Genomic DNA, 24,123 nt, shown 5'->3' with positions numbered 1-24,123 from the left:
AGGTCATTTTACAGGTTAAAGAAATGCCGGGGCTGGAGAGATGGCTCAGTGGTCTAAAGCACCTATTTGGAACAAGCTTGGAAAAGCACAGGGACCACGGTTCAATACCCCAGCACCATATGCCAGCCAGCCACGCCCCCTGGTGGGCTGAGCTGGCCACACACACACACACACACACACACACACTAAATGTTAAAAAAAAATTAAAAAAAAAAAAAAAAAAGAAATGCCTAATGTTCTCTATGTGTCCATGTGGGGAGCAGAGTCCACTCTTCTTCCAAACAGCACCTTCCCCCTCATCGCGACCCTGCACCACTAGGGCCCCTACAGGGCAAGGAGAACCCCCCCTCCCGCCCCCAACAGCTCTGGGCCAGCTGGAGATGTCCTGTAAGGACAGCACCAACAGCCGCAGGCACCCCACTCAGCTGCCACACAGAGTTTGGTCTACAGCCACACTCTGTTATTCTGGCAATCCTGCAAATAGAGGCTGAGGCAGGAACACAACTTAGCGTGGTCCCACTGCCTTCTAGACACGTCATAACTAATAAGCAACAGACTTAGGACCAATTAAGAATATTTGAGGAGGATGAGGCTGGGTGTGGTGTGCACACCTATAATCCCAGCCCTCAGGATGCTGAGGCAGGAGGATCCTTGTGAGTTTGAGGGCAGCCTGGGCTACAAACCGAGCTCAAAGCCAGCCTGAATTACATAGTGAGATCCTGTCTTCACAAAGACTAAAAAACAAACAAGCATACCCAAAAAAATAAAAAATAAAAAACCAACACAAAAAAAACCCCAGTGAGTTTAAGTCAGCCTGAACTATATAGCAAGACTCTATCGCAAAAAACAAAACAAAAACCAACAACAAAAAACCCATAACGGCCAGCCAGATAGCTCAGCAGTTTAAAAGTGTCTGTTTAGGCAGACACAGGAGCAGGAACTGGGCTTCAATCTCAGGCCTGCCATGCCAGCCCCACCCCCGGGGCCTGTTGAGACAGTGACTGAGACTGGGCATGGTGGCATGCACCTGTAATACCAGTGCTTGGGGAGACTGAAAACAGGAGGATCACTACGTGTCCGATCTGTGTAGTGAGACCCTACAGACCCTGCACTAAATACGTAAAAATAAAAAGACCCCCAAATCCCACAAAAATCAGCTTAACTAGCCAGCCGCACCAGGAAATGAGTTGGTGAAGTGACTCAGTGGCTTACAGGTGACACAGAGGCCAACAGGTCACATTAATAGCCATGGTCTATGGGAAACTAAATTGAGCTAATTTTTAAAGAGAAGTAGAAGAGTGCTGCCTTTCCGGTCCCAAGTACTCAGACACCTCCCTTATGCCCTGCTACTGCACTAGGCCCACCCTACCCCCGGCTCTTCATGTGTGATTCAATCCACATCAATGGAAGAACACAGTAAAGAAAACCTGAACATGTATGGATGTTCCCCCTCGTTACCATCCCCTGGACAACACAGCAGAGCAACTGCTCCCAGGACAGCACTATATTAGACACGGTACATCAGCTAGAGATGACTGGGTCTACAGGGGGATGTGCACGGGCACTATGCAAACACTACGGTATCCTATAGAGGGACTCGGCATTCTGGGTTTTGCTATCTTTTTGGTTTTGTAGTTTTTGAGACAAGGTCTCACTAGTCCAGACTGGCCTCAAACTTGCAGTGATCCCTGGCAACAAAAAAAAGAAAAAACCCCAGCTTGGGTGAAGATCAGCTCTCCCCTACACATCCTTGGGCAGGTACAAAGTGGTCTTTTACACCCACAGCTCTCCCGGTGCTGCTGGAAACCAAACAGGCCATGCCTGAGCACCCTCCTGAGAGCCTGGTCCTGGCGCCACCGCTGTACTTCCAGTGAGTCCTCCTCTGCAGATGCAAGGTCAGCCCTGCATTCTGCAGTCAGCAACTCAGCAGACTGAAAATACTACGAAAACGCCACACCTGCGCTGAACGTAAGACTTCTTGTCACTGTCCCTGAAATGCTACGGTGACAATTTAGGTAGCACTCATGCTGTACAAGGGAGTACAAGTCACCCAGAGACATTGTGGAGTCCTCAGGAGGGTGTGCATGCGCTGCATGCAAATGCTATGCTACTTCTAGGGCCCTGAGCATCTTGGGATTCTGGTGCCTGACAGCCAGCTGTGCATGGCTCTCATAGAGATGCCTTTCTGACAGAGGTACACAGGCATCTCAGACTAGCTAAGCACACTAGGACGTTGTGTTTTGTTTTGTTTATGCCAGGATGTTCTACTGGCCAACTACCGTAGTGTGACCAAGGCCTGAGGAGCATGCCTGGCCTGGAAAGGACACAAGTGGTCACCTACAGACTCACCTGAACCTCTGTGCCTGGTGGTGCACGGGGCCCCCGAAGCGCCTCGCGGGCGAGTGGTACAGTTGCGAGAGGAGCGCCACGTTTTTGTTCTGGTTGGGATTGGCTGCGAACTTCACTGTGATGGGCTCAGAGGAACCTGGGGGTTTATGACCATTGAAACTGGTAATTGCCTCTTCTGCTTCTGACCGTTTGTCAAACCGGATAAACGCAACCCCTCTGGACAAACCTTTTTAACAAATCAACAAAAATGGAGTTAGGGGGACAAAGTCGAGGACTTGTAAAACTGAAAAACAAAAGTAAAGTCAGTCTACTGTGGTTCAAACTCGACATCTGGTGAATGAAATAAACAAGAGTTAAACCTAAAGAAAAAATAAACAAACCAATTAAACCAAATAATTAATGACTGATAAAGATTAAGGTTTCACTGTTTCTAGTTGAAGAAAGGACGCCGCAGTCTCAGTGCTCACGGTTATTGTGGTGATGAACATTGCAAATAGTTTCTCAAATTTATTTTAAAAAGAAAGTAGGAGCAGGTCACATCTAGTGCTTCTCCTCACTCATGGGGCCACACTGTAGGGCACAAACGCACTGTGCAGGACGGATCCCAGGGCCAGTTCTTGAGCCTGGCAAGCCCTGCTCCAGCTGCTATCTGAGGGCTCATGTGAGCAGCCATGGGGTGGGCCGCAGGTGCCTGGGACCCCACAACGGCTCCCCTACCTGCCCTAGGGGTGTAAAGACCACTTGGAGCCCTGCCTGCACACCTTCTCCTTCCCTCCAAAAGCACGAGAAGCCTGTAGCCAGCCTTCCTCCAGCCCTTCCTGCCCCAGCATGCCATTCATTTCTTGGAGATGCTGCTGAAGATCTCAACGCCCAGCTGCCCTCACAAAGAGGCAGCCACTGGCCTTGCGGCAGAAAGCTGTCCAGGCAGGCATCGCCGAGTGGAACCTACTGCAGACTCTCTGGGCAAGTCAGGAGTCCTTGCGGCGGGCCCACTGGGCCTGGTCCACGCCTACCGGGGTTGTCCTTCTCATGCCACTAGACTAACCAGTGGACAGCACACCCCATTCGCAGCTAGCACCAATTCCATCAGCTCGGCAGACTGCCCAACTCAGTGGGGCAGTTGCAGTGGGGAAGAGCCAGGATGCCTACCCATTCTCCCTCTAGGCCCAGGGTGGGGGGGGGGGGGCATGCACAGACTCGGCCTTGGGGAACATGAATGGACTAAGGGCTGGACATGCCCAAGGCAGAGAGGGTGGGCCAATGAGCCGGCTGCATGTGCTGGGATGAGATGGGGTGAAGGTGAGGAGGAAGCCTGGAGTAGAGGTGCAGAGACCAGCAGGCAAGGGGCCCGTGTGACACCTCTGGGCTGTGATCCCACCTATGACCTAGAGAGGCTTCCCTTTCTTAGCTTCCGCACCCCCATCTCATGGCCACCAAAGGCTAAGTTGGGGTTTCTCTCTTTCAGCTTGCAGTGAATAAAAGAGCAAAGCAGGGCAACGCAGGGCCTTGGGTGACCTGCTGAGAGTGTGCTATCAATTGCCCCCAAGGCCACTTCCCACAAGGTCCTCAACTGCCCGTAACTATGATACCCTAATCCCATGTGAACAGACACAATCCAGGGGTCCACAGCTGAGGACTCTCCTTATACTGTAACAGCACAGGCTGCAGGCCCCACCACTGTGCTCCAACTGCATCCGGCTGGCCCCCTCATACCCCCAGCACAGTGCTCTCCAAGCTGCCCCCGGGGACCTATGGTGGATGAAACAGGCATTCTAGTGTCCCCTGACCCAGGTACCTACAGCTAAATAAGGTTAGACTGGACCATATGTCTAGGCACCATGACCAGTTCAGACCCTGAGCTCACTGTTCAACTCCAGGGCAGAAGGAATGCCCTGAAGCACACTGTGGCAGAGGTGGCTTCTGGCTGTTCATCGGCGTGTGAAGCCTGGACCCCTTGCTGCGGCCCACAGGGAGCCAGCATCACTCCTCTCCCCAGGCCCGTGTGTGGCCAGCTGGAGGGCGGTGTGTGAGGTGGCTTCCTGGTCTGGTTTTCCCCAGAGGGTTTTGAACAAAAACTGCCTCAGAGAAGTAAAACCTGGAGAAAAAGAGATTGGTATTTCATGTAGGGAGACAAAAAGTCATCAAGTTGGTAAAGGCACACAGTTTCAGGAGGACTCTGCAAGGTTTTTATTTTGTATAGTGTTTTTAGATTAAAAGCAGAGACCAAGAAGTGGCACAGTCTCCGCAGGAGTGAACTATGAATTACGATCATGAGCAAGGAACCTAAAGTTGCCCGGTGTGGCTCCGGTGTGTGATCCTGCCACACCTGCCTCAGCATGAGAAGATTCTTAGGTGAGCTGTGCTGGCCCGCTGGCTGTGTTCCGAGCTGGCCCTGAGGCGAGTCACAAGTAACTCTTCTGGCATAGACCAGGAGGTATCCACTCTAGAGCAAGGGCAGACTGAAGGACCTGAGTGAGGGACCCCACACCACACCACCACAGCCCACAGCCCCAGCACCCGGCTTCAGGCCACACCTGGAGCTCCGCTTTTTTTTTTTTTTTGCGGAACCGGGGATTGAACTCAGGCCCTTGTGCTTGCCAGGGAAGCAGTTACTCCACTGAACCATCTCCCCGGCCCCCCTTTTTTTTTAGATACAGGGTCTTGCTACATAGTTTGGGCTGGCCCTGTGCTCACTTCTCTAGCTCCCAGGCTCATCCTGAACTTGCAGCGATCTTCCTGTCTCAACCTCCCGAGTGCTGAGATTACATGTAGGCGCCACCACACGAATTCCAGGGCCAGCAGGGCATGTGGTACCAGGGATCAAACTCAGGACCTTGTGCTTGCTAGACAGGCGCTTAATGTTGCCGAGCTATCTCCACAGCCCAATGATTTTAAACACTTTTTTTTTTTTTTTTGTGGTACCAGGGATTGAACTCAGGACCTTGCACTCGCTGGATAGGCACTTATGCCACTGAGCTATCTCCCTGGCCCCCTACACCTGTAGCTCTGTACCTGCCAAGGCCCTGCCCCCAGGCACCATACTCCAGAAGCCCAGGGAGCCTCAGCTTGACGGCAGTAGCCCCTTCTCTCTCTGGGTCCCAGCCCAGGATTGTGGCCTGGTGCTTCCACGTAGAGCCGTCCCGGCTAGGGGCACATGCTGCATGGCATGAAGCTCAGTGTGCACAGCCCCACCCCGCCTATCCTGCCAGAGGGTCCCACTCTCATACCAAAGACTGTGCAAGCTCACACACAGGTGCCCTGTGCCACTCCCCAGCGGTGCTACTGTCTGTAAAGAGGAGGCAGCCTTAGAGCTGGGCCATCCCTGTGTACTGAGCCCCAGGCCCAGGGTGGCACAGAGAAATGTGAAGACCACTCCAGATGTGTGGTACTCTTTCTTAAGTTCTGGTTTGTTAGCAAATCCCCACTCCTGCCAGAAGAGCAGAGGATTCTAAAGCAGGGGTACCCTGAATGCTGAGCCCACTTGGAACTCAGCAGGCAAGGTCCTGGTCTCAGTTCCTAGGAGTTGGGTGGGGACACAGCATACATGCGGTACTTGACTCATCTGCACCGAGTCCTGTGCCGAGATGCAGGAGGGGCAGCCGAGTGGCTGAGGCTGCTCGGGAAGGAAACCAGGACCTCTATACTCTGAGCCTCAGAAGTGCCACAGAGAATCACCTAACACAGAGGCCTGAGGAAGGTCTCTCCTACAACAGCTGTGGCACCTCAGGGCAGTGACATAGGAACTTGAGACTGTAACAGACACACACACGCCGCCTACCTGCAACGACAACGGCAGCGGATGGTTGGGCAGCACCTTCCCATCCTGCCTGCATGCCAGCCTAGCACTGGGTGCCTCAGAGGAGCTGCCAGGATTTCTGGGTGTTTCCACCAAAAAATGTGGTCTAATCCCAGGGCTCCTTTGAAAGCCCTCAGCTTCATCAATGAAAGTTGCTGTCTTCTCATTTCAATTCTGCCCATGTCTTGGGAGTAACTAATACACTACAAACCCCACAGTGAGCTAGCTCCAGGCCAGTTGGGCCTGGCCTGCAGGAAAGCCCTGGGCCTGTCCTGGGCCACCTGCTGTACCTGTGGTCTGATCCACAAGGACCCGGGAATTGATGATTCGCCCGAACCGAGAGAACATGTCCTCCACGTCCTTCTGGGTCATGGTCCTCGGGAGCCCGCTGATGTACAAGTTGGCATCTTTGATGACCTCTGAGCTTGGGCGTGCGTACGACACCTTAAAAACAAAACCACTTCCTAGGATTAGGACAGGCATGTGGCTGAAGTATCAAAGGAGCACCATACAATCTAGGGTTCAGAACAGCTAGCACTATGCTAAGAAACCAAGCATAGGGCCATTTCTCATCCATAACACTTATCACCTGCAGGGGACACGCTGCAACTCCCATGGGACAGGCAGCAACAGACACCTTCCCATTCCCTCACTAGGTCTTTGCCACACCCAGGGCAGACACTGGTCCTATGCCGAAGTAATAGAGACTGGGTCCATTACTCTTCTCCCACTGTGGGCTCATGCCCTCTCTGATGGGCTGGCAGGACAGGCCCTGGTCTGTCTGCAAGAGGTGGTGGTATGGCAGGCACAACTGGGAGTCCCTCTGAGAGAATGCAACGCCCCTGCCCAGAAGTGAGCTCTCCATGCAAGCTCACCCAAGGACTCACACATACTGGAGGAATCTCATGCCCAGTACGCAAACATTCAGCCATCTGTTTGTTTTCGAGACAGGGCTCAGCATATAGCCCAGGCTGGTCCTGAATTTGTGATCCTCCTACCTCAGCCTCAAACATTCACTATTAAGTACTTGCAAAGTGGGGGTAGGGGCAGGAGAGATGGCAAGAAAAGATGGCAGGAAAAGGTGTGCAGTGTTCTCACAGGTAGAGGTGATGCAGAGACTCATGGAGGATCCAGGGGACGACAGCTGCCCGAGGGAGGAGCACTCGGTGGCACCTCTCTGTCCATGGGAGGAGCAGCCTGCAGGATGTACCCCTAACCAAGCCACCATGCCAGGTTACCAGGGAGAGGAGTCAGGGAACAAATGCTGGAAGGGCAGGGCTCAGGCCTGTGCAGGGAGCCAGCCTCTCTGCAGGCCCAGGCAGGAAGGCTGTGAGGACACCAGGTCCTGTGAGAGGCCAGCAGCTTCTGAGGCAGCAGACCTGTGCTCACAGGTTCCCTCAAGGCTTTCCTGTCTACCCAAAGTGCCTCAGTGTAGCTGTAGTCCTGCTCCCCAGGATCTCCCAACCCTGGGCCCAGGCCCTGGCCCTCTGGAGAGCCACCCAGCCATGCCGCCTATGGGATCAACCCTGGGTTTCAAGAAGAGCTCAGGGGAAACAGGCATTTGCATTCCCAAGCTGTGCCTGGACCAAGGGTGGGACCGAGCTCAGGCTGCACAGACTACTCTAAGGCCCTGGATAAGGGGAAATGTAGCGGGTCCACTGCTGAGGACAGCTGCCCTACTGCAGGACAGTGATCTTCAGGGACCTTTTCTCCAGCCATCGCCAAGCCCAGGGACAAAAAACCAAGTGAGACTGTACCAGAGCAGCCAGCCCCAAGCAGGGGTGCATTGATCTTCAGGGTATGGTTGGGGTGCTGTTCCACACCCCACTTCCTAAGCTCCAGGAGACATCTGTTCTCCACTCTCAATCAAGTCCCTTCCTGTCCCATTCCTGGGAAATCTATAAGGGCTGATGTTGTATGTCCCCACGTCCCAACCCAATTCACACCCCAGGGGACTCAGATGTGACCTGATCCAGATTTAAGTGCCTTGCAGGCATCCTTAGCTAAGATGGGGTCACATTGGGGGAGGGGGACTAAAGCAATGCCTCCCGCTCCAGTTCAAGGGGGAACGTGGACACGGGCACACACTGGGAGGACGCTGTGTGACAAAGAAAGTGTATCTGTGTCCTATATACCCAGAAATGCCAGGAACACCTGCGGCCACTGGGGGTTAGGAGTAGGGGGCTTGGGTAAGTCTGTAACAGATCCTTTCCCAGTGCTTCCCGAAGGACTATCCCTGCCGGCTGCAACTTCACATGACAAGTATGAGCGGGAGCTATTCTGTGGTTTGAGCTGCCTGGTCTGGGAATGGCAGCACAGCTACTCCAGTGGCTCACACGTGTCCTTGCCCTGTGGTTTCCACTGCCCCTGCACCATCTAAGGTCCCACCCTGCCCACCCCTTGTCAGTAAGGGCCATGACCCTATGGTGTATCACTTAACTGACCCAATGGAGTGGACACTGGGTGATCCCTGGGTGTCCCCAGCACCCAGAGCACAGACCTGTAGCAGTCACCTATAGCTGGGTGACAGCACTAGGGCTCAGAACTCCACCTTTCCACACTGTCAAGGCTGTCTGCTCTATAACATAAATTTACTGTGCTGGCTCCTGAGAAAGCCATCAGATACTGGAACTAAGTGCCTGAGGCCACAGCATGGCCCGGCCCCATCCTCCCTCTCACTTCCACCTTGGGAAGGCCATTGCTTTTCATAATCTGGCTTCTTCAGCCCTAAACAGGGGCTCATGCTTTGTAAACCCATGGCATGCACACAGCCATGGCCGGGTCACCGTAAGCCTTCCCAAGTGTAGGCCACATGAATCACACAGGCCTGCAGTTGCCAGGTCATGCTCAGTGTGGCAGTCTGGCTGCCACCACAGGGAAAAAGCAACTACATGTGTGGGGAGGAACTAGGCTGGCTGGCTGTACAGGCTGGGCACCCTGAGCCCCAGCTCCCAGAAGGCCCTGTTCTCAGGGAGGATGCCCAAAGTTCCTAGCACACTCTTGGTCCCTGGGTCTCCTGAACTGCAGTGCCCTTGCCTTGCAGCCCTCCATGAGTGGCACCCGGCCTCTGTGGGTCTCTGGTTAACAACTCTTCCTCCAGATCAATCCTGGCTTTCTTGAGGGACCTTGCCTGGTACTGCGTGACCCAGGGCAACCCGGGGGCTAACGTCAGCAGGCAGGACAGTGCTCTGGATAGTTGGCAGTGGTGACAGAAACCCCAGCACCTGGCAGGGGTCTGGGGCTAGCCATACTTCTACAGTGCATGTCTGTCTGCCAGCCTGGAGTGCTGTAACAACACACACACACACACACACACACACACACACACACACACACGATTAAACCAAAAGCCCAAAGAACAAGAGCAACGCAAGAAGGTCTGGACTGTGTGCTGAGTAGTTTTAAAGCCCTCAGGATTTCCCTTTCACTCAGGAACCATGGTTGTCACCTGGGTTTGTGCTAAGAGACAGCTCAGGAGGGGACTGCTGCCAGAAAGACTGAACACATGGTCAGAAGCTATGGCTGTGAGCCAGCCACAGTATGGAATGAGATTCCCCAACAGAACTCAACAGGTGGAGAAGAGCCTACGCAGGGGCAGTGAGGCACCCTGACTCCACGGGTGGGGACGTGGAGCTCAGGGCGGTTGGGACCCTGCTAGACCTTGCACTGTGCACCTGTCCATTTGATGGCTCCTGGTCTGCATCCTTTACAATCAAACTATCAGAACTGAGATTCTGTGAACAGAAGGGGCCATGTGAACACCCAAACTTGAGCGAGTTGGTCAGAAGAACAGGAAAGCTGGAGAACCCAGCGTGCACCTGTCATCCATGTCAGGGAGTTTTCTTGGGGCCTATGCCCTTAAACTCAGAGTGGCTGGAGTTAGAACAGAACCAGGGAACATCGGCTGGTGGTAGCCGAACATGGAGTAAGCCTGTGTGACAGCCAGCCCTTATCAAGCTGCATGGGTCAGTGACCCCCATAGGGAGCCTGTCAAAGGCAAACAGGTGATTCGTCTCTCGATCTCCAAGTATGCAGCTCAGCACTGGCCCTAGCTAGGGCTCAGATAAGGCCGCTTTCATGAGGGTGCATGGTGGGAACACAAAGCACGACTAGAACCAGGTCTACGCAGTGCCAGTGACAAGAAGAAAACTGAACCCCAGGGCATGCATGTTCCCAAGGGCCTGATCTGTTTCTCAGAGCCTGCCGTGTGGCTGAAAGCCACCAGAGAGACTTTGCTGTGCAAGGCAAGGCTGTGACCTGAGCTGAGCTGCAGGGACGGGGACAGGCAGCCTCAGGAGCTCCTGGCTTCAGCTTCAGAAAGGGCCATTTCCTGCCAATGTTAATCCAGAAGAGGTCAAGGAACCAGGGTCACACAGGCTATGTATCTAGCATCTGAATAAAAAAACCCAAAAACTTTGTTTATAAATAACTGGTCTGGGGCCAGGGAGGTAGCTCGGCAGTCTAAGGGCCTACCTGGCAAGCACAAGGACCCAGTTTCAATTCCCAGTACCATATGCTGTGCCTGCCCTGCACTGAGCTAGCCACTGAAACCAGGCATGGTGGCACATGCCTGGAGTCCCAGCACTGGGGAGGCTGAGACAGGAGGATCACTGAGTCTGAGATGTGTAGTGAGATCCTGTACCAAGTAAACAAATAAATCTTTTAAAAAATATAAATAAGTAAATAACTGGTCTGCATTCATCTCAGCCTGGCTGCCCCAGAAACAAGAACAGGACAGCGTTTTCCAAATGGAGATGATTCCTATTGACCCCTGGGCTGAGGACAGACACCCCGAGGCTCCTGCAGAACAGCAGGCTGCCCTTGTCAGCCTCCATGGTGCAAGTGGTGTAGAGTCACATTCCTGCCCCAGGAGCCCACAGCAACCCCACAGCCCCGAGGCACAGGTGGGTCTAGGAAGGCTGCCAGCGTGTGGGTGGCTCTCGGCCACAGTCACGGAGCAGTGAAAGGACAGGGCAGGAGGCCTCCCACGCTGAGCATGCACTGCCCCATAGGTCAGGAGGCTCTCCTGGTAGGCTGCCAAAATAACATTCCCAGGGTCACCCATCCTAGAGTGACCTGATGCTGACAGAACTCAGCACATCAGGCTTCAGATCAAGAGGAATAGCTCCAACCTGGTGGGATAGGACACGTCTGCAAGCCTAGCACTCTGTGGGGCTGAGGCAAAAGGTTCAAAGGTTCAAACTCAGCCTAGCCAACTTGGTGAGACCCTGGCTTAAAATAAGGGAGAAAAAAAGACAAGGGCTAGGGATACAGTTATGTGTAAAGGCCATTGGTTCAATCACCATTGCTGGGAGACTGGGAGACTGGGAGACTGGGAGACAGACAGACAGACAGACAGACAGACAGACATAGGGAGAAGATCTCAGCAAGCACACATCTCAGGAACAAGAGCTAAAGAGTCGGTCTGGGGGTATCCTGCAAAGCTATGCACTGAGTGGTGGTGGGCAGTGGCTGTCAAGCAGTGGCAAGAAGCCAAGTCACAGGAAGAGGTTCTTGGGAAGGCCCCACAGTACCTTTGATAACAGCAGACAAGGAACAAGGGCTGGTCTTAGGCAGTGGGTGCCACTGCAGTAGGGAACCAACAGGCAAACACCAGGGATGGGGTTGGGGCCATTGGGCTGAGAGCACCGCCCTCCAAGCACAGGCAGTAGGCAGTGGCCAACAGCAACAGGCTCAGAAGGATGGAGGCAGAGGCGGCTGTCTAAGGTGACGATGGCTCAGGGGGCAACCACAGCCATGTGGGAGGACTGCAGCATCCGGACTGCAGGGCTGCAAGGCTGGTGCCCTTTTAACTAGTCCCTGTGACGCCTTCCTTCAAAGTCTGCCTGGCATCGCAACAGTCACTCTCCGCAGCCCCGAGGCCCTGCAGCCTCGTGCCTGTGGCCCCGGCTCCACCACAGCCCAGGATCTGTGCTGCTCACCATGCAGACACAGTGGGTGCTAAATGGAGTGAACGGCCACTGAAAGGTCTGATGACTTGCTAGAGTGAGGCAGGAAGGGCAAAGAGTGGAGCTGCGGGGTACTGCTGCTGTCACAAGCCAGTAGCCACTGAGGGGCACAGCTGCCCACATGCTCACGGAGTACAGGAACTGCTGAGGAGGCCAGAGATGAGTGCGGGCTGTGGAAGAGGCTGCTTGTGAGCTGACACAGCCCAGGGACACCCTGGCCAGGGGCTGAGGTCTGACCCCGCATGCCTTACCTTCATGGAACCCTTTGCCAGTGAGATTGAGGAAGCCGTAAGCTACCTGTGCACAGCCTGGGATGGTCACTGCCAAGGGCACAGGTGACCAGGCTCCCTGATGCTATGAAAGCCAGGCCTCAGAGGACTGGCTATGCTAACAGCTGGTCAAACCAAGGCCAGCCAGGCTTAACAGGACCCCGCCCCAGGCAGGAACAGACAAGTGGTGACCAAGGCTCCTTACCTTAATGGTTTTTGACTGGAGTCGGAGGCCATTCAGAGTGTTGATTGCTCTCTCCGCGTCCTTTGCAGTCACATAGTTCACAAAGCCATAGCCCAAGCTGTGTCCTATGTGGGAAAATATGAAGACACAGGTAGAACAGCTGCCAGCAAGTGGGTGGGCAAGAGGATGGGAGAACCAGCAGCATTCGAGCTGATGGGGTCAAGGGCAAGGTTGAAGAAATGTTACGATCAGTGTCCTCTGTGCATGTGGACTAGAGATGGGGCAAACTTTCTTAGGAAAACTCAAACATACTTGCTATGAACAAAAGTCATTTTTGTAATTAAAAAAAAAAAAAAAAGCTATATAAAAGGTAAGAATGTGTCATGATCAGGCTCAGGGACTGCAGGGCCCCAGAGTGAGGATGAGGAGGGCCACACAGGACACAAGCCAGTGAGCAGAGCCCAAGGGCAGCTGGCTGTGGCCATTCCCGCTGTTCTCCAGCAACATCTAGCACTGGTTCCATTTACTTCCCCCAGTGTGTGTGAGGTCAACTGGACCCAAGAGGGAAGGAGGCCCAAGGAGCCCCCAGCTCCAGCCAGGGTGCCAGGGCTGTGTCTGTCACAGACTCCAGCTCAGGACAGTCAAAACCTGAGATCCTCAGTGTCAAAGAAAACCAGAATAACAGACAGGTGAGGCCCCAGCCCTTCTCTGTGAAACACGACAGACAGGAGCCAGCACCAAGCGGACAGCAGGTACACACTGGGGGTGGAGGAGAGGGGTGCAGCAAGGACTGAGAGTCAGAAGGGAGCCCAGGAAGACATCCATCCACTCACACCCTTGCCCTGAAGCAGCGCAGCATGTGACTCATGCAGTCACCAGGATGCCTTCAGCACCTCCCTCCCTCCGCTCTGCTGTGCTCTAGGACAAATGCTGGGGCCACCTAAAGGCAGAGATTTAGTACAGTGCATTTGTTACAGTACCCAAACCAATCTTTGCTTGTTACCACCAATTCTGTCCCAGGATAGCACCCTGGGTCTAGTAGCACCTGTCCCCAGCCTCCTCTGGCTATGTTAGGATCTCAGAGCATCCCTGTTCTCTATGACCTGGATAGGCTGGAGAAAATCTGGTCAGTATCTCATAGAACAGCCCCTAAGGTGAGTGTGTCGTTCTCGCACTCAGCATGGGTGACTGTCCTCCCATTCACGGTTCACCATGGGTGCAGCACACAGGCCATCACCTAGCTACATGGTGAGTCTGTGAGGCTGTCTATGGCCAAGCTCTCCAGAAGAAGAGCTGGAAGAAGTCAAAAAGTGCAGACAACATTTGAGGAGTGGCCTTACTGCTTCAGGATGCAGCAGTCACATGCATTATTTGCAATTCTGCAGCAAAATTTTTTAAAGAAGCCAACAAAACCTGACCATCTAACCTTATGTTTCTAAAAAAGTCAACTTCATAGATCCAAGACCCAAGAGATTGAGCTCATGGCCTGAACAGTGAGGAGTGGCAGCAGCAGGGCTGGGGGCCCAGCACTCTTCAGTGTTGAAAACTACGGTGGGGTACTTCAGGGTCTCCACAACTGGCCCTGATGCCACATGTGAATTCTGAGCACAGATGCCATGGTGAGGATCCCAGCCCCTCCACCCATCTCCCACTGTGCCCAGGCCACAGAGCCTGCCCTACCTGCCACGACCCCAGGGCAGAGCACTGAGGCCTCTCTGTCCAGCAGGCACCACTGTTTTGGGGCCTTGTCCTCCTGCTCCACCCTGGCCCCAAAGCACTATCTCTGTCCCATCAAGGCCAGGGTTTCAGGTGGCCTAAGTACTGCTGGGGAAATCAAGTCCCAGGAGGTGTCCTGGCCCAACACTGTCCTGCCTTCCGTGACAGCTAGGTCCACTCACCCCTGCCCAGCCCTGCTCCTGTCATCTCACCTCTGCTGATCAGGGGTCCCATTGCTGCCCTGGGTGTTGGTCCTCAGGTCTTTCAGGACATGTCTCCCTAACCCTGGTGACACCAGGAACTGCCTCTCTTGGGATCCTGGCTCCCCTAGGACAGGGAAACATCACCCCAACTGTGCCTCCTCAACCTTTATGTGCTTCCCAATGAAGCATGCCCACGCACCTGCCAACATCACAGAGTCGACCTGGAACTGACCATCACTCACAGTGTCAGGTCCTAGGCCTGCCTGGGGCCCTGTGAACATTCAGGACAGAGGACAGCTGCTGTCACAATGAAAGCTGAGACACCACGGGGAGGTCCAACAGAAAATTAGAAACCAACAGGCCAAGACCCTGACACCAAGGCCCTGCAGCAGGGGATGGGCATGAACTCTGCTGTGCTGTGAGGAGCTGAAAGCACAGGCAGTCAGGCAGTTAGGAGAGCCCTTGGCAGCGGCGATTTCGAGCCAAGACCTTGGTGTAGCTGGGCTCCAGCACTCCAAGAACAAATACCAAGGCACAGGCCATCCTACTGGGCTCCAGAAAGGAGGCAGCCAACAAAGCCACACAAACATCACCAGGGCAAGGGGGATGCAGCAGGGCACCTGTGAGGCAGGTGAGATGTGGGAAGAGGGAGGGTGCACACGTCAGAGGGCAGCAGAGGCGAGAGCACCCGGGGACTACACGGGGTGGGCGGGCGGGGAGCAGCAGCAGGGCAGGGCTGGCACAGGGAATGAGCACCAAGCAGACACCTGGGGACGGCCCAGGGGAGGAGGGAGGTGCCTCTGTCTGCACATCAGCCACCCAGGTGTCTGCGGTGTGGGCAAGGATGTAGTTCCACAAAGCCTTCTTCAGTTTGGGTCCAGGGACAGGCTAAGCTCCCATCATTAGACAGGCAGAACCTGCTCCCCTTTAGGAGATGGAGGCCTGAGGCTGGCAGGCAGCAGGGGGCTGGGCCTGGCAGGCGGGCACAACATGGTTCCCGCAGAGGCTGCTACGGGTTTGGTGGTGGGGCCTGCCAGGATTTGGAGCCAAGGGGTAACCAGGTCCTCGAGATGGGAGACGATGTAGGAAAGAGGAAAGGGGGAGCCAGTGAGAGGGGAAGAGTGCACAAACACTGAGTCTGAGGCCTGTAGACATGCCAGAGGCTGGGGCTCCTCAAACTCCTACCTCCTCAAATTGTAGGAACACAATTCTGGCCAGAGTAGGGTCTGCGCCCTGGTTCTCTGACTTGCCAGCATCAACCCCAAGCCGTTAAAATCCAGATGACAGTGACTAACAGTACATGCAAGTGGGAACCCGAACTTCTCCAAGCCTGCACGTGCCAGTGGTGGTCAGAGGATCCCTGGGGACACCCTTGGACAGAGCTGGCCTGTGCCCTGGGCTTCCCAGACACCCTCCTCTCACTTCTTAGGAGCTAAGATCCAAGAGACAATGCTGCAGCATTCTGTACCACCCTGCCAGATGTAATGATTTAATCCCTCAGGGTTCTCACATCCGAGGAGGCTCTGGAGTGACTGCTAAGGGCGGTACTGTGGCTCCTCTCTTTTTTGCTTTTTGAAACAGGGTTTCACTATATAGTCTAGGCTGGCCTCAAACTCATGGCAATCCTCTTGCCTCTGCCTCATGAGTGCTGGGATTACAGGTGTGTGCCACCACGCCCAGCTTGTGAGCCCTTTGTTTAAAGGTCCATGTGGCCTCTAAGAGATTTCGCTAAGAGACACTGACCCTGTCTCAGGGTGGCAAGGGAGTAAACTCACAAAGCAAAAGGTAAGAAATAGCAAAGGAGAGAGAGGAGAGAGAGGACAGGAGAGGATAGGAGAGGAGGGAAGGGAAGGGGGGGAGGAGGGGGGAGAGAAGGGGAAGGAAGGAGAGAGGGGGAAGGTCGGAGAGAGATGGAGGGAGGGAGGGAGGGAGGGAGGGAGAGAGCGCACTTCTGAGTCGAGCTGCAGGAGAGGAGGGGAGAGGAGGGGAGGAAGGAGGAGAGAGAGAAAGAAAGAGGGCAAGAAAGAAAGAGGGCAAAGGACATGAGTATTGTACAGAAAAAACACTATAGATTACAGGATGAAAACTACGATGAACTTCACCCGAAACTCAAATCAGCAACACGATCAAATGTCACTCAAATGTCACTCGTCAAATCTCTGGCTGGCAACCAGGAGAAATCCTGTCAGGCCCAGGGGCTGGTAGGGCTGGGTAGAAGGGAAGGTGAGCTGGCAGCAGAGACCTAGAGTTCTTGGAGGGACACTCTCCCATCTGCTGCTTCATTTCTGAAAGATCTTCTATGGAAATAGCCAACAAGCAAAGATTGCCAGGATTTATCTCGGCAGGGCTTAGAAATACAGAAATGTGGAAAACCAGATACTATGCAATGTACAATATTCAGTGATCAAAAGAAAAATGTCCAGATATAGAAAAAAAGACCATTTACTGTATAGCTTGCAGTCCATTTACTGTATTGTCTTGCTTCTGTAGCAGCAAGACAGAAAAGGCATGTAAGGACATGAACCCCAAAGCTAGCCATGGTGGGATGATGGGTGCCTTAAGCTTCTCTTCCTGTTTTCTCATGTGCCAGATTTTTCTTAAAGGAACAAAGATGACTCACATCAAGGAAAAACAGTGGCCAGGCCAGCAAAGTGTGGCGGCATTCCTGCAGGGGAAGGGTGTGGGCAGATCTAAGAGTAGGAGCATAGCTGTCTGGGAAATGACAAGCAGCACAAGCAGCCTGAGAGGGCAGGATGGGGATCAGGGGTCCCAGGAGCTGCAAGCAGGGGTCAGGCTTTATCCTGGCCACAGGTGTGTAGCAATGCCCCAGAGACTGCAAGTGGGCTGAAATTGGGAACCTGGTGGATGCGAGACAGGCATGAGGATAGAGCGGTGGCTCCTGCCTTTGAGCTCATAAGGGCTACTGCAGAGACCAGACACCAGGGAAAGGGCAGGCAGGGCTGCATAGGAAAGCACCAAGTAGCACCACTGGACACTGTGGTGGCACCCTGCAGCTAGTATCTGTGGAGGGAGTCAACAAGAGCCACAACCCTGGCAGTGGACAGGCCTGTACACTGCACAATCCTTTCATTCCAGCCACAACCACGGCCCTTCCTGTCCTGCTCCCAGGGCGCAGTCTGGCCTCTGACAAATATCTGCTGAATGAACAGAGTGCTGATCTGCGCTCTCTCCAGTTTCATACACTCATTCAGTAAGTACTGTGGCTACATTTGGGCTATGAAGGGTAGCAGTGCCTCTGAGAACTAAGCTGATGTACTAGACTAGAAAGTTTCAGGGCCGGCCAGACAGCTCAGCAGACTAAGGGCCTGCTGTGGCAAGAGGAGGGACCAGGGTTCAATCCCCAGAGTACGGTGCTAGTCCTGCCCCCAAGGCATGCTGAGATGGTGATTGAGACTGGGTGTGGTGGTGGGCGCCTGTAATGCCAGCACTTGGGAGGCTGAAAACAGGAGATCACTACAAGTCCGATCTGTGTAGTGAGACCCTGTACTAGATACATTAAAAAAAAAAAAAAAAAATTCCAACCTCAGTAAGGTGTCAAACTCCCGGCAAAAGGATTCCCAGTTGCCCAGTTGCCATGAGAACCAACAGGCAAAGATGCTCACTGGGAGGGGCCAGGGAGCCCTCTGCAAGCACTGCAAGCAAACACAAGCCAGGACCCCAAGGGTGTTGGGGGAGGGGTACAGAAGAGGTTCTGCTGCAGGGCAAACATCCAGAGGGAGGATGGGTGCAGTTCGGAGGTAGCAATAGTGTAGGAAAGGCAACCGTGACATTGGCTGGGCTGGTCCTGGGAGATGTAGCCAAGAGGCCAGCACCAGGACACTTAGCACAATGACATTAGGCCTTTGAGAGCTCCAGTGATACAAACAGCCCTGCTGCAACATGCATGCCACAGGTTTGCCACAACTGACCTAGGAGGTCGGAGGGCACCCTCTGGATTCCGACCAAGCCACTGTTGTGAACAGTAATACCACTTGCAAAGTTGGAGACATGGGACATGAATGGCCGACATGAAGACAGATCAGCTCAGAATACAAGAAAACATGGTGCTGAGGAGCCCAAGCTCCTGAGAGCTTTCTGATCAAGTGGGGAGACACAAAGATGTTATAGGGAGCTTTGAGTGAATCCGCTCAGCCTATGTACGCTGTGGAAGAAGAGGGCTAAAGAATAACCTGGAGGACTCAGTTCCAGGTTGGGCAAAGGAGAGCTGCAAAAGAAACACAGCCTCAACACAATGGCCTAAGCTGATGGGGAGGACACATACAGGGGTGTTGATGCGGAGAAATCCTGAAGCAGACGAGGTCAGGGAGCTGGGAAATGACTGAGTGCTGAGACGGCAACCCTGCAGGGACCCAGGCTATGTGGGTACTGGGACAGCTTGAGGGTGCTAGGAAGCCAGGAAGAAGGGGAGATCCAGGGCAGAGCTGAGGTTGCTGCTTGTTGCACTGTGGAGTAAGAGGTGGTCATCAGCTGGTGCCCAGGACCAGTCAGTGATAGGAGGGAAGATCCCACAATGGTGATATGGTGTGGAGACACCTGTTGAGAGAGCTGAGTAGGCTGGGAGAAGAAGTGTAAGAGGCTGGCTGAGTGGAAGAGGTTGCTGGGGTGGGGGGCAATGTGAGCTCTAGCCTGGAAAAAGTGTTTTCAGAGTGGTATCACAGAAGGGCAGGCACCCAGTGAAATGTAAGACCACAGCCCTGGGATAGCCAGCAAAGTTGTCACATGCTGGTGACAGCAGAAGAAAAGTTAGGGTTCCAACAGTTGTTCAGAAGCTTCACTCACTGCTTTGTGTTAGTTTGGTTTGCTTTTTTCAGACAGGATCTTGCTGAGTAGCCCATGCTGGCCTTGAACTCCTTGCGATCCTCCCACCTCAGCCTCCCGAGTGCTGGGATCACAGGTATGTGCTACCACTGCATGTAAAGGACTGTTGGCAGGATGAGCCATTATCCAGTGCCCCTTGCATGACTCTCAGCATGTGGACTGCTGCCCGAAGAGAAGACAGACCTCATCTCAGAATGGAATGAACTTCAGCCCACATCTGCTACCATCCTAAGCTCTCACAACTGGTTCTCCCAAATGGACCTTACCAAACCTAGTGTTTCTAAGAGCACAGCTCACATTCCTCTGGAAAGCACCACAGGTGAACCAAGAGGCCACGTGGTAGAATTAAGACTCCAGCATTGCAGAAGCTCTTTGAGCTGCAGCCCCCACCCCACCCTCAAGGCTTTAAGCAGGCAAGGCAGGATTTGCTAAAGGCACCAGAATTTCAAAAACCCTCCTGGCCAGACCTCTCTTATTCAAGATGGAACACTAACACTGGAACATTCTAACACTGGTCCAGTTTGGGTATCACATAAATGCCTTCTCTGGGGGGTACTTATTAAATCAGACTCTGAGTTGCAGGGGGAGGTGGTGTCTGGGTCCAGGGCCCCCATGTACACGCTGTTTCTTTAGGACATCTGTCAGACAGGGATGCTGGGTTGTCTAGGGGTCTAGCGTCCTCAGGTTACTGATGAAGCACCTTGAGGGGCACACTGGGTTCAATGTGTTACTCTTTGTTTCTCTATACTTGAAATTTTCCATAACAAAAATGTGTTTTTAAAAACTTTTAAATTAGTTTCCAAAATGGGGAGGACTCAGGGTCCCCTGAGCCAGTTGGCAGCCAGAGTGCTCTGAGAAGGACTGTTTGTTCCTCAGCCTGCCAAAGGGGATTAAGGAGGAGGAGCAGGGAAAGGGGCCTCTCAGGATGAAAAAGGAAGACAGGAAAGCAGCAGGGCTGTGCAGCACCTGGCTCCCCTCTGCTCCACAGCCCTGAAGCCACGCATGTAACCGGGCCTGCAGGAAAACCAGGCCTCTGCAAACACCTGCGAGGTGGCGCCAATCAGACACAGGCACCACCACCATGCTCCACACACAGGGACAGAGAAGCCCAGCAGTCACACTGTAGGGGAGCAGAAGAGTAGAGCTTCAGCTGCCCTGCTCCTGTCCCCTCAGGCTCAAGCTTCACGGGTACAGTATTTAAACTGCTAACAGTCAGGCTGGCCAAAAGTGACACTGGGCTGCCCACAGCGTCCTAGATGGCCTGCGCTATGGGGGCGGGGCTCACAACAGGACTGCCAGCCCAAGCCCGGGCAGCAGGCTCCGCAGGGTCCCTTCCCCACGTGGGCCTTGGTCAGCCTATGCAGACGAGCTGGGCCATGCTGTTGTTATTTGGCTCCTTCCAGCTTTTACAGCAGTCTGCATTTCTGCTGGCTCCACATTTTCCTCTCCCTCCACACCCGTTTCGGGGACAGGGTCTCACTGTGTAGTTCAAGCTAGCCTACGTAGCCTCGGCTGACCTTGAACTCCCAACAATCCTCCTGCCTCAGCCTCCTCAGTGCTGGAATCACAGGTGCACTTCTACACTTTACTTTGTATGTGTACTCTGTTTCACAAAGAATTTCTTTTCTTTGGGAACTTCTGTCTAAACTCATAGTAGGACAGTGTAAACCAGTGTATGAGAAAGAAAGGAAACATCACAGCCACTGCGGAGGCCGTGGCTATTCCACACTGAGGAACGAGACAGTCTCAGGCAGGGATGATGCGCCTGAGAGCACAGCACCCGCTTCACAGATACCCCTCAGGCGTTTACCTGCCACTTTATCCCGGATAAGCTTTGCTGACTCCACTTCACCAATGCTGCTGAACAGACTCCGCAGCTCATCCTGGGTCATGTTCTGAGGGAGGTAGTTGACAATTAGGTTCGTTCTCCCAATGTCATCCCTGCAGTCTTCGGCCATGTGGTCTTCATAACCATTAGACATTGTATTACTATTTTTTGTTTTTATCTACAAGGAAAAAACAAGATCACGTAAATCCAAATGCTCACAACATGGCATACAAAGGCAAAAGTAAAGACTACATTTGAACTTGCTTCTCACCATAATCAGGACAAAGATGGCACCACAAAAACCTGCCTTCGGACCTTCACAGCAGCTTTATTCCTAACTACCAAGGCCCGGAACCTGGTGAATGGACGAGTCCACTCCATTCGCTATGTGGCATAACAGCAACAGGGAACACCATTCAGTGCTTAAAGAAATAAGCTCTTGGGCTGGGGAGAGGCTCAGTAGAATAAGTGCTTCCCTGGCAAGCACAAGGGTCTGGGATCAATCCCCGGTTCCACCAAAAAGACAAAAACAAACAAACAAACAAAAAATATACAGAAGAAACGAGTTCTTAAAAGCCACAGAGTTCCGCAAAAAAAAAAAAAAAAAAACTGACAGAAAAGTGAGGAACTTTTTATTTATTTTTATTTTATGAGCTATGTATGGAACCCAGGACCTCATCCATACTAGGGCAAGTGAGCCAACACTAAGCCACTCCCACAGCCTGACTCGGAATGTTAATGCACACTGCTAAGCAAAAGGAGACATTTGGAAAGGCCATGTACTGCATGATTCCCACCACGGCAGTGACCTAGTAAAAGGCAAAACCACAGAACAGGAGAAACACACGGGTGCTCTGGAGGGAGGGGATGCGCAGGAAGAGCACACAGGGATTTTCAGGAGCCCAAGTTTCTGCGTGACATTCTAATGGTAGATGCAGGGCATGAGACGTGTGTCATATCCCACAGAATGAACAGTATAAGGAGTGAAACCTAATGTGAATTACCTGCTTTGGTTAGTAACAATACATCAACATTGTCATCAATTGTAACAAATTATCACACCAAAGCAAGATGGGAATAACAGTAGAAATGCTACATTGGGAAAGAGGTATGTGGGAACTCACTCACTAATTTATACGTAATTTTTCTGTCAACCCCAAACTGCTCTAAACTGAGAAGGGGGTTACATGCCTAGGCTGGGAAAACACAAGTCTGAGCCCAGCCTGGATAACTCTAACTAGAAAGAAACTAGCTCAAAACTAGAAAGAAAGACAGACAGAGACAGAGACACATAGAGAGAGAGACAGACAGATAGACAGAAATTTCAAAAGGCCTTGGAATGTAACTTAGTATGAAAGCCTTGAGGGTTCAATCCCTTTATGGTAAAAACAAAATTTAAAAATTAAAAGAATTTCTTCAGAAAATACTCTATTAACACAAAACAGAACAGCTCAAAGCAGAGGGCTTTCCAGGAGCCTAAGTGCAATCCCAGCACCAGAACTCCAGCTGCTGTGAGAAAGCATCTGGGCTGTCCCTCAGCACTCCCAAGATTTCTGGCTGTCTCCCCCTGCCCACGTGCACTGCTGACTCCAGTGGATATCGAGGCCCATGATGCAAGCCCCTGCACCCCAACCACACACACCTTGTCTGTCACTGAGCAGGCAGCAATGGACCTTTGTGCCCTTTGTTCCCAAAGACTAACGAAATTGCAAAGAGGTCAGAATCTCTCTATTAGTCAGAGGACCTTGGTCTTCACGGCCTATGGGCTTTGAACCTCTTATGCAGCCTGCCCCAGCCTTTGCTTTCCCCAGCAAATTAAGAGTCTGGAATGGCTTTGGAAGAGTGTCTACATTGAGGCAGCTGAGAGAGCTGAGACTGCTCTTTTGAACTCAGGCCCCTGAGCTTGCCAAGGAAGCGCTTATTCCACTGAGCCATCTCCTGGGCCTCTAGACTGCTCTTTTGGAAGCATGGCCCACAATGGATCTGCTTGGGAGTTGTGCTGTGCAGTCCCCAACCTAAGCGGTCACCATTACCAACACGAAACACACAAGTTTCAGCCCATGGGTGTCACCTGCCTAGAGGCCTCAGAGGCAGCCCACCTCTCTCCAGCTCCTAGGGTGCAGCTCTGTACCGTGTGAGCCCAGTGCCCACAGTCATGAACCTTAGGCCTTGTTTAAAAACACCTCTGCCAGCAGTTACATAAAACCTGACCACGCTTCCTGCAAGCAGATTTCCCACTGACCCTTGAATCAGTGCTGAGAGAGGAATGAGGCTGAAGCTCTCTTGCCTGGGTAGAAACTGCTCAGCCTTCCTATTCTATTCTCAGATAAACATACAAATTAGCACAATTTCCCGGTATTTCTATTACTTTTTTGAAAGTGTCTGTGCTACCTGTTTTTTAAAAAATAGATTACCATTGAAAAAGATTGGAAAGTTAGACATTAAATATAACATACAGCAAAAGGCGTCATAAACAATGATAAGTAGTAAGAGACTGCAAGGAAAATATTTACTGTGTAAATATCAGTGCTTCTCAAGCTAGGGATTCTGCCCTCCACGGGACATAGGGCAATGTCTAGAAATGTTTATGGTCGGCTCCACTAGGGGCAGTAGTGTACTACAGGCGTCTAATGGATAGAAGCCAGAATGCTGTAAATTAAACCTTCTGCTAAGCACAGAGGGCACCACAAACGAGAAGTATCTGACCTAAAATGTCAGTACTGCAGAGGTTGAGAGAACATATTATACAGCCATCTATAGTGAGTTAAAAGGGGGCCTGCGCATCAGCTCAGTTGTTTAAATGCCTGCTTAAACAAAGCAGTCAGCCTCAGGATGCTGTGGTTCGAACCCCAGAACTCATGCCAAACCAGACCTGCCCTGAAGGCATTCTGAGGCTGCCAAAAAAAAAGAAAAAAAAAAATTTTTTTTTTTTTAATAAGCACTTGGCTGGCAAGCACAAGGTCCTGAGTT

General features: G+C 52.6%; 1 protein-coding gene across 1 annotated transcript in view; it reads right to left on the bottom strand.

The window, feature by feature from the left end:
* Elavl1 (ELAV like RNA binding protein 1) overlaps positions 1 to 24,123 on the bottom strand; it is a 36,878-nt gene that overhangs the window by 5,214 nt on the left and 7,541 nt on the right. The window contains exons 2-5 of the mRNA XM_004644881.2: positions 21,136 to 21,331; positions 12,589 to 12,692; positions 6,436 to 6,589; positions 2,350 to 2,575 (exon numbers count right to left, since the gene is read on the bottom strand). Of these exons, the coding sequence (XP_004644938.1) occupies positions 2,350 to 2,575; positions 6,436 to 6,589; positions 12,589 to 12,692; positions 21,136 to 21,307 (656 nt within the window). The 5' untranslated portion in view covers positions 21,308 to 21,331. The remainder of the gene's footprint in view (positions 1 to 2,349; positions 2,576 to 6,435; positions 6,590 to 12,588; positions 12,693 to 21,135; positions 21,332 to 24,123) is intronic.

Source organism: Octodon degus, unplaced genomic scaffold, assembly GCF_000260255.1.
Source record: "Octodon degus isolate 3935 unplaced genomic scaffold, OctDeg1.0 scaffold00214, whole genome shotgun sequence".
Taxonomy (NCBI): domain Eukaryota; kingdom Metazoa; phylum Chordata; class Mammalia; order Rodentia; family Octodontidae; genus Octodon; species Octodon degus.
This window is presented reverse-complemented; position numbering and strand designations above follow the sequence as displayed.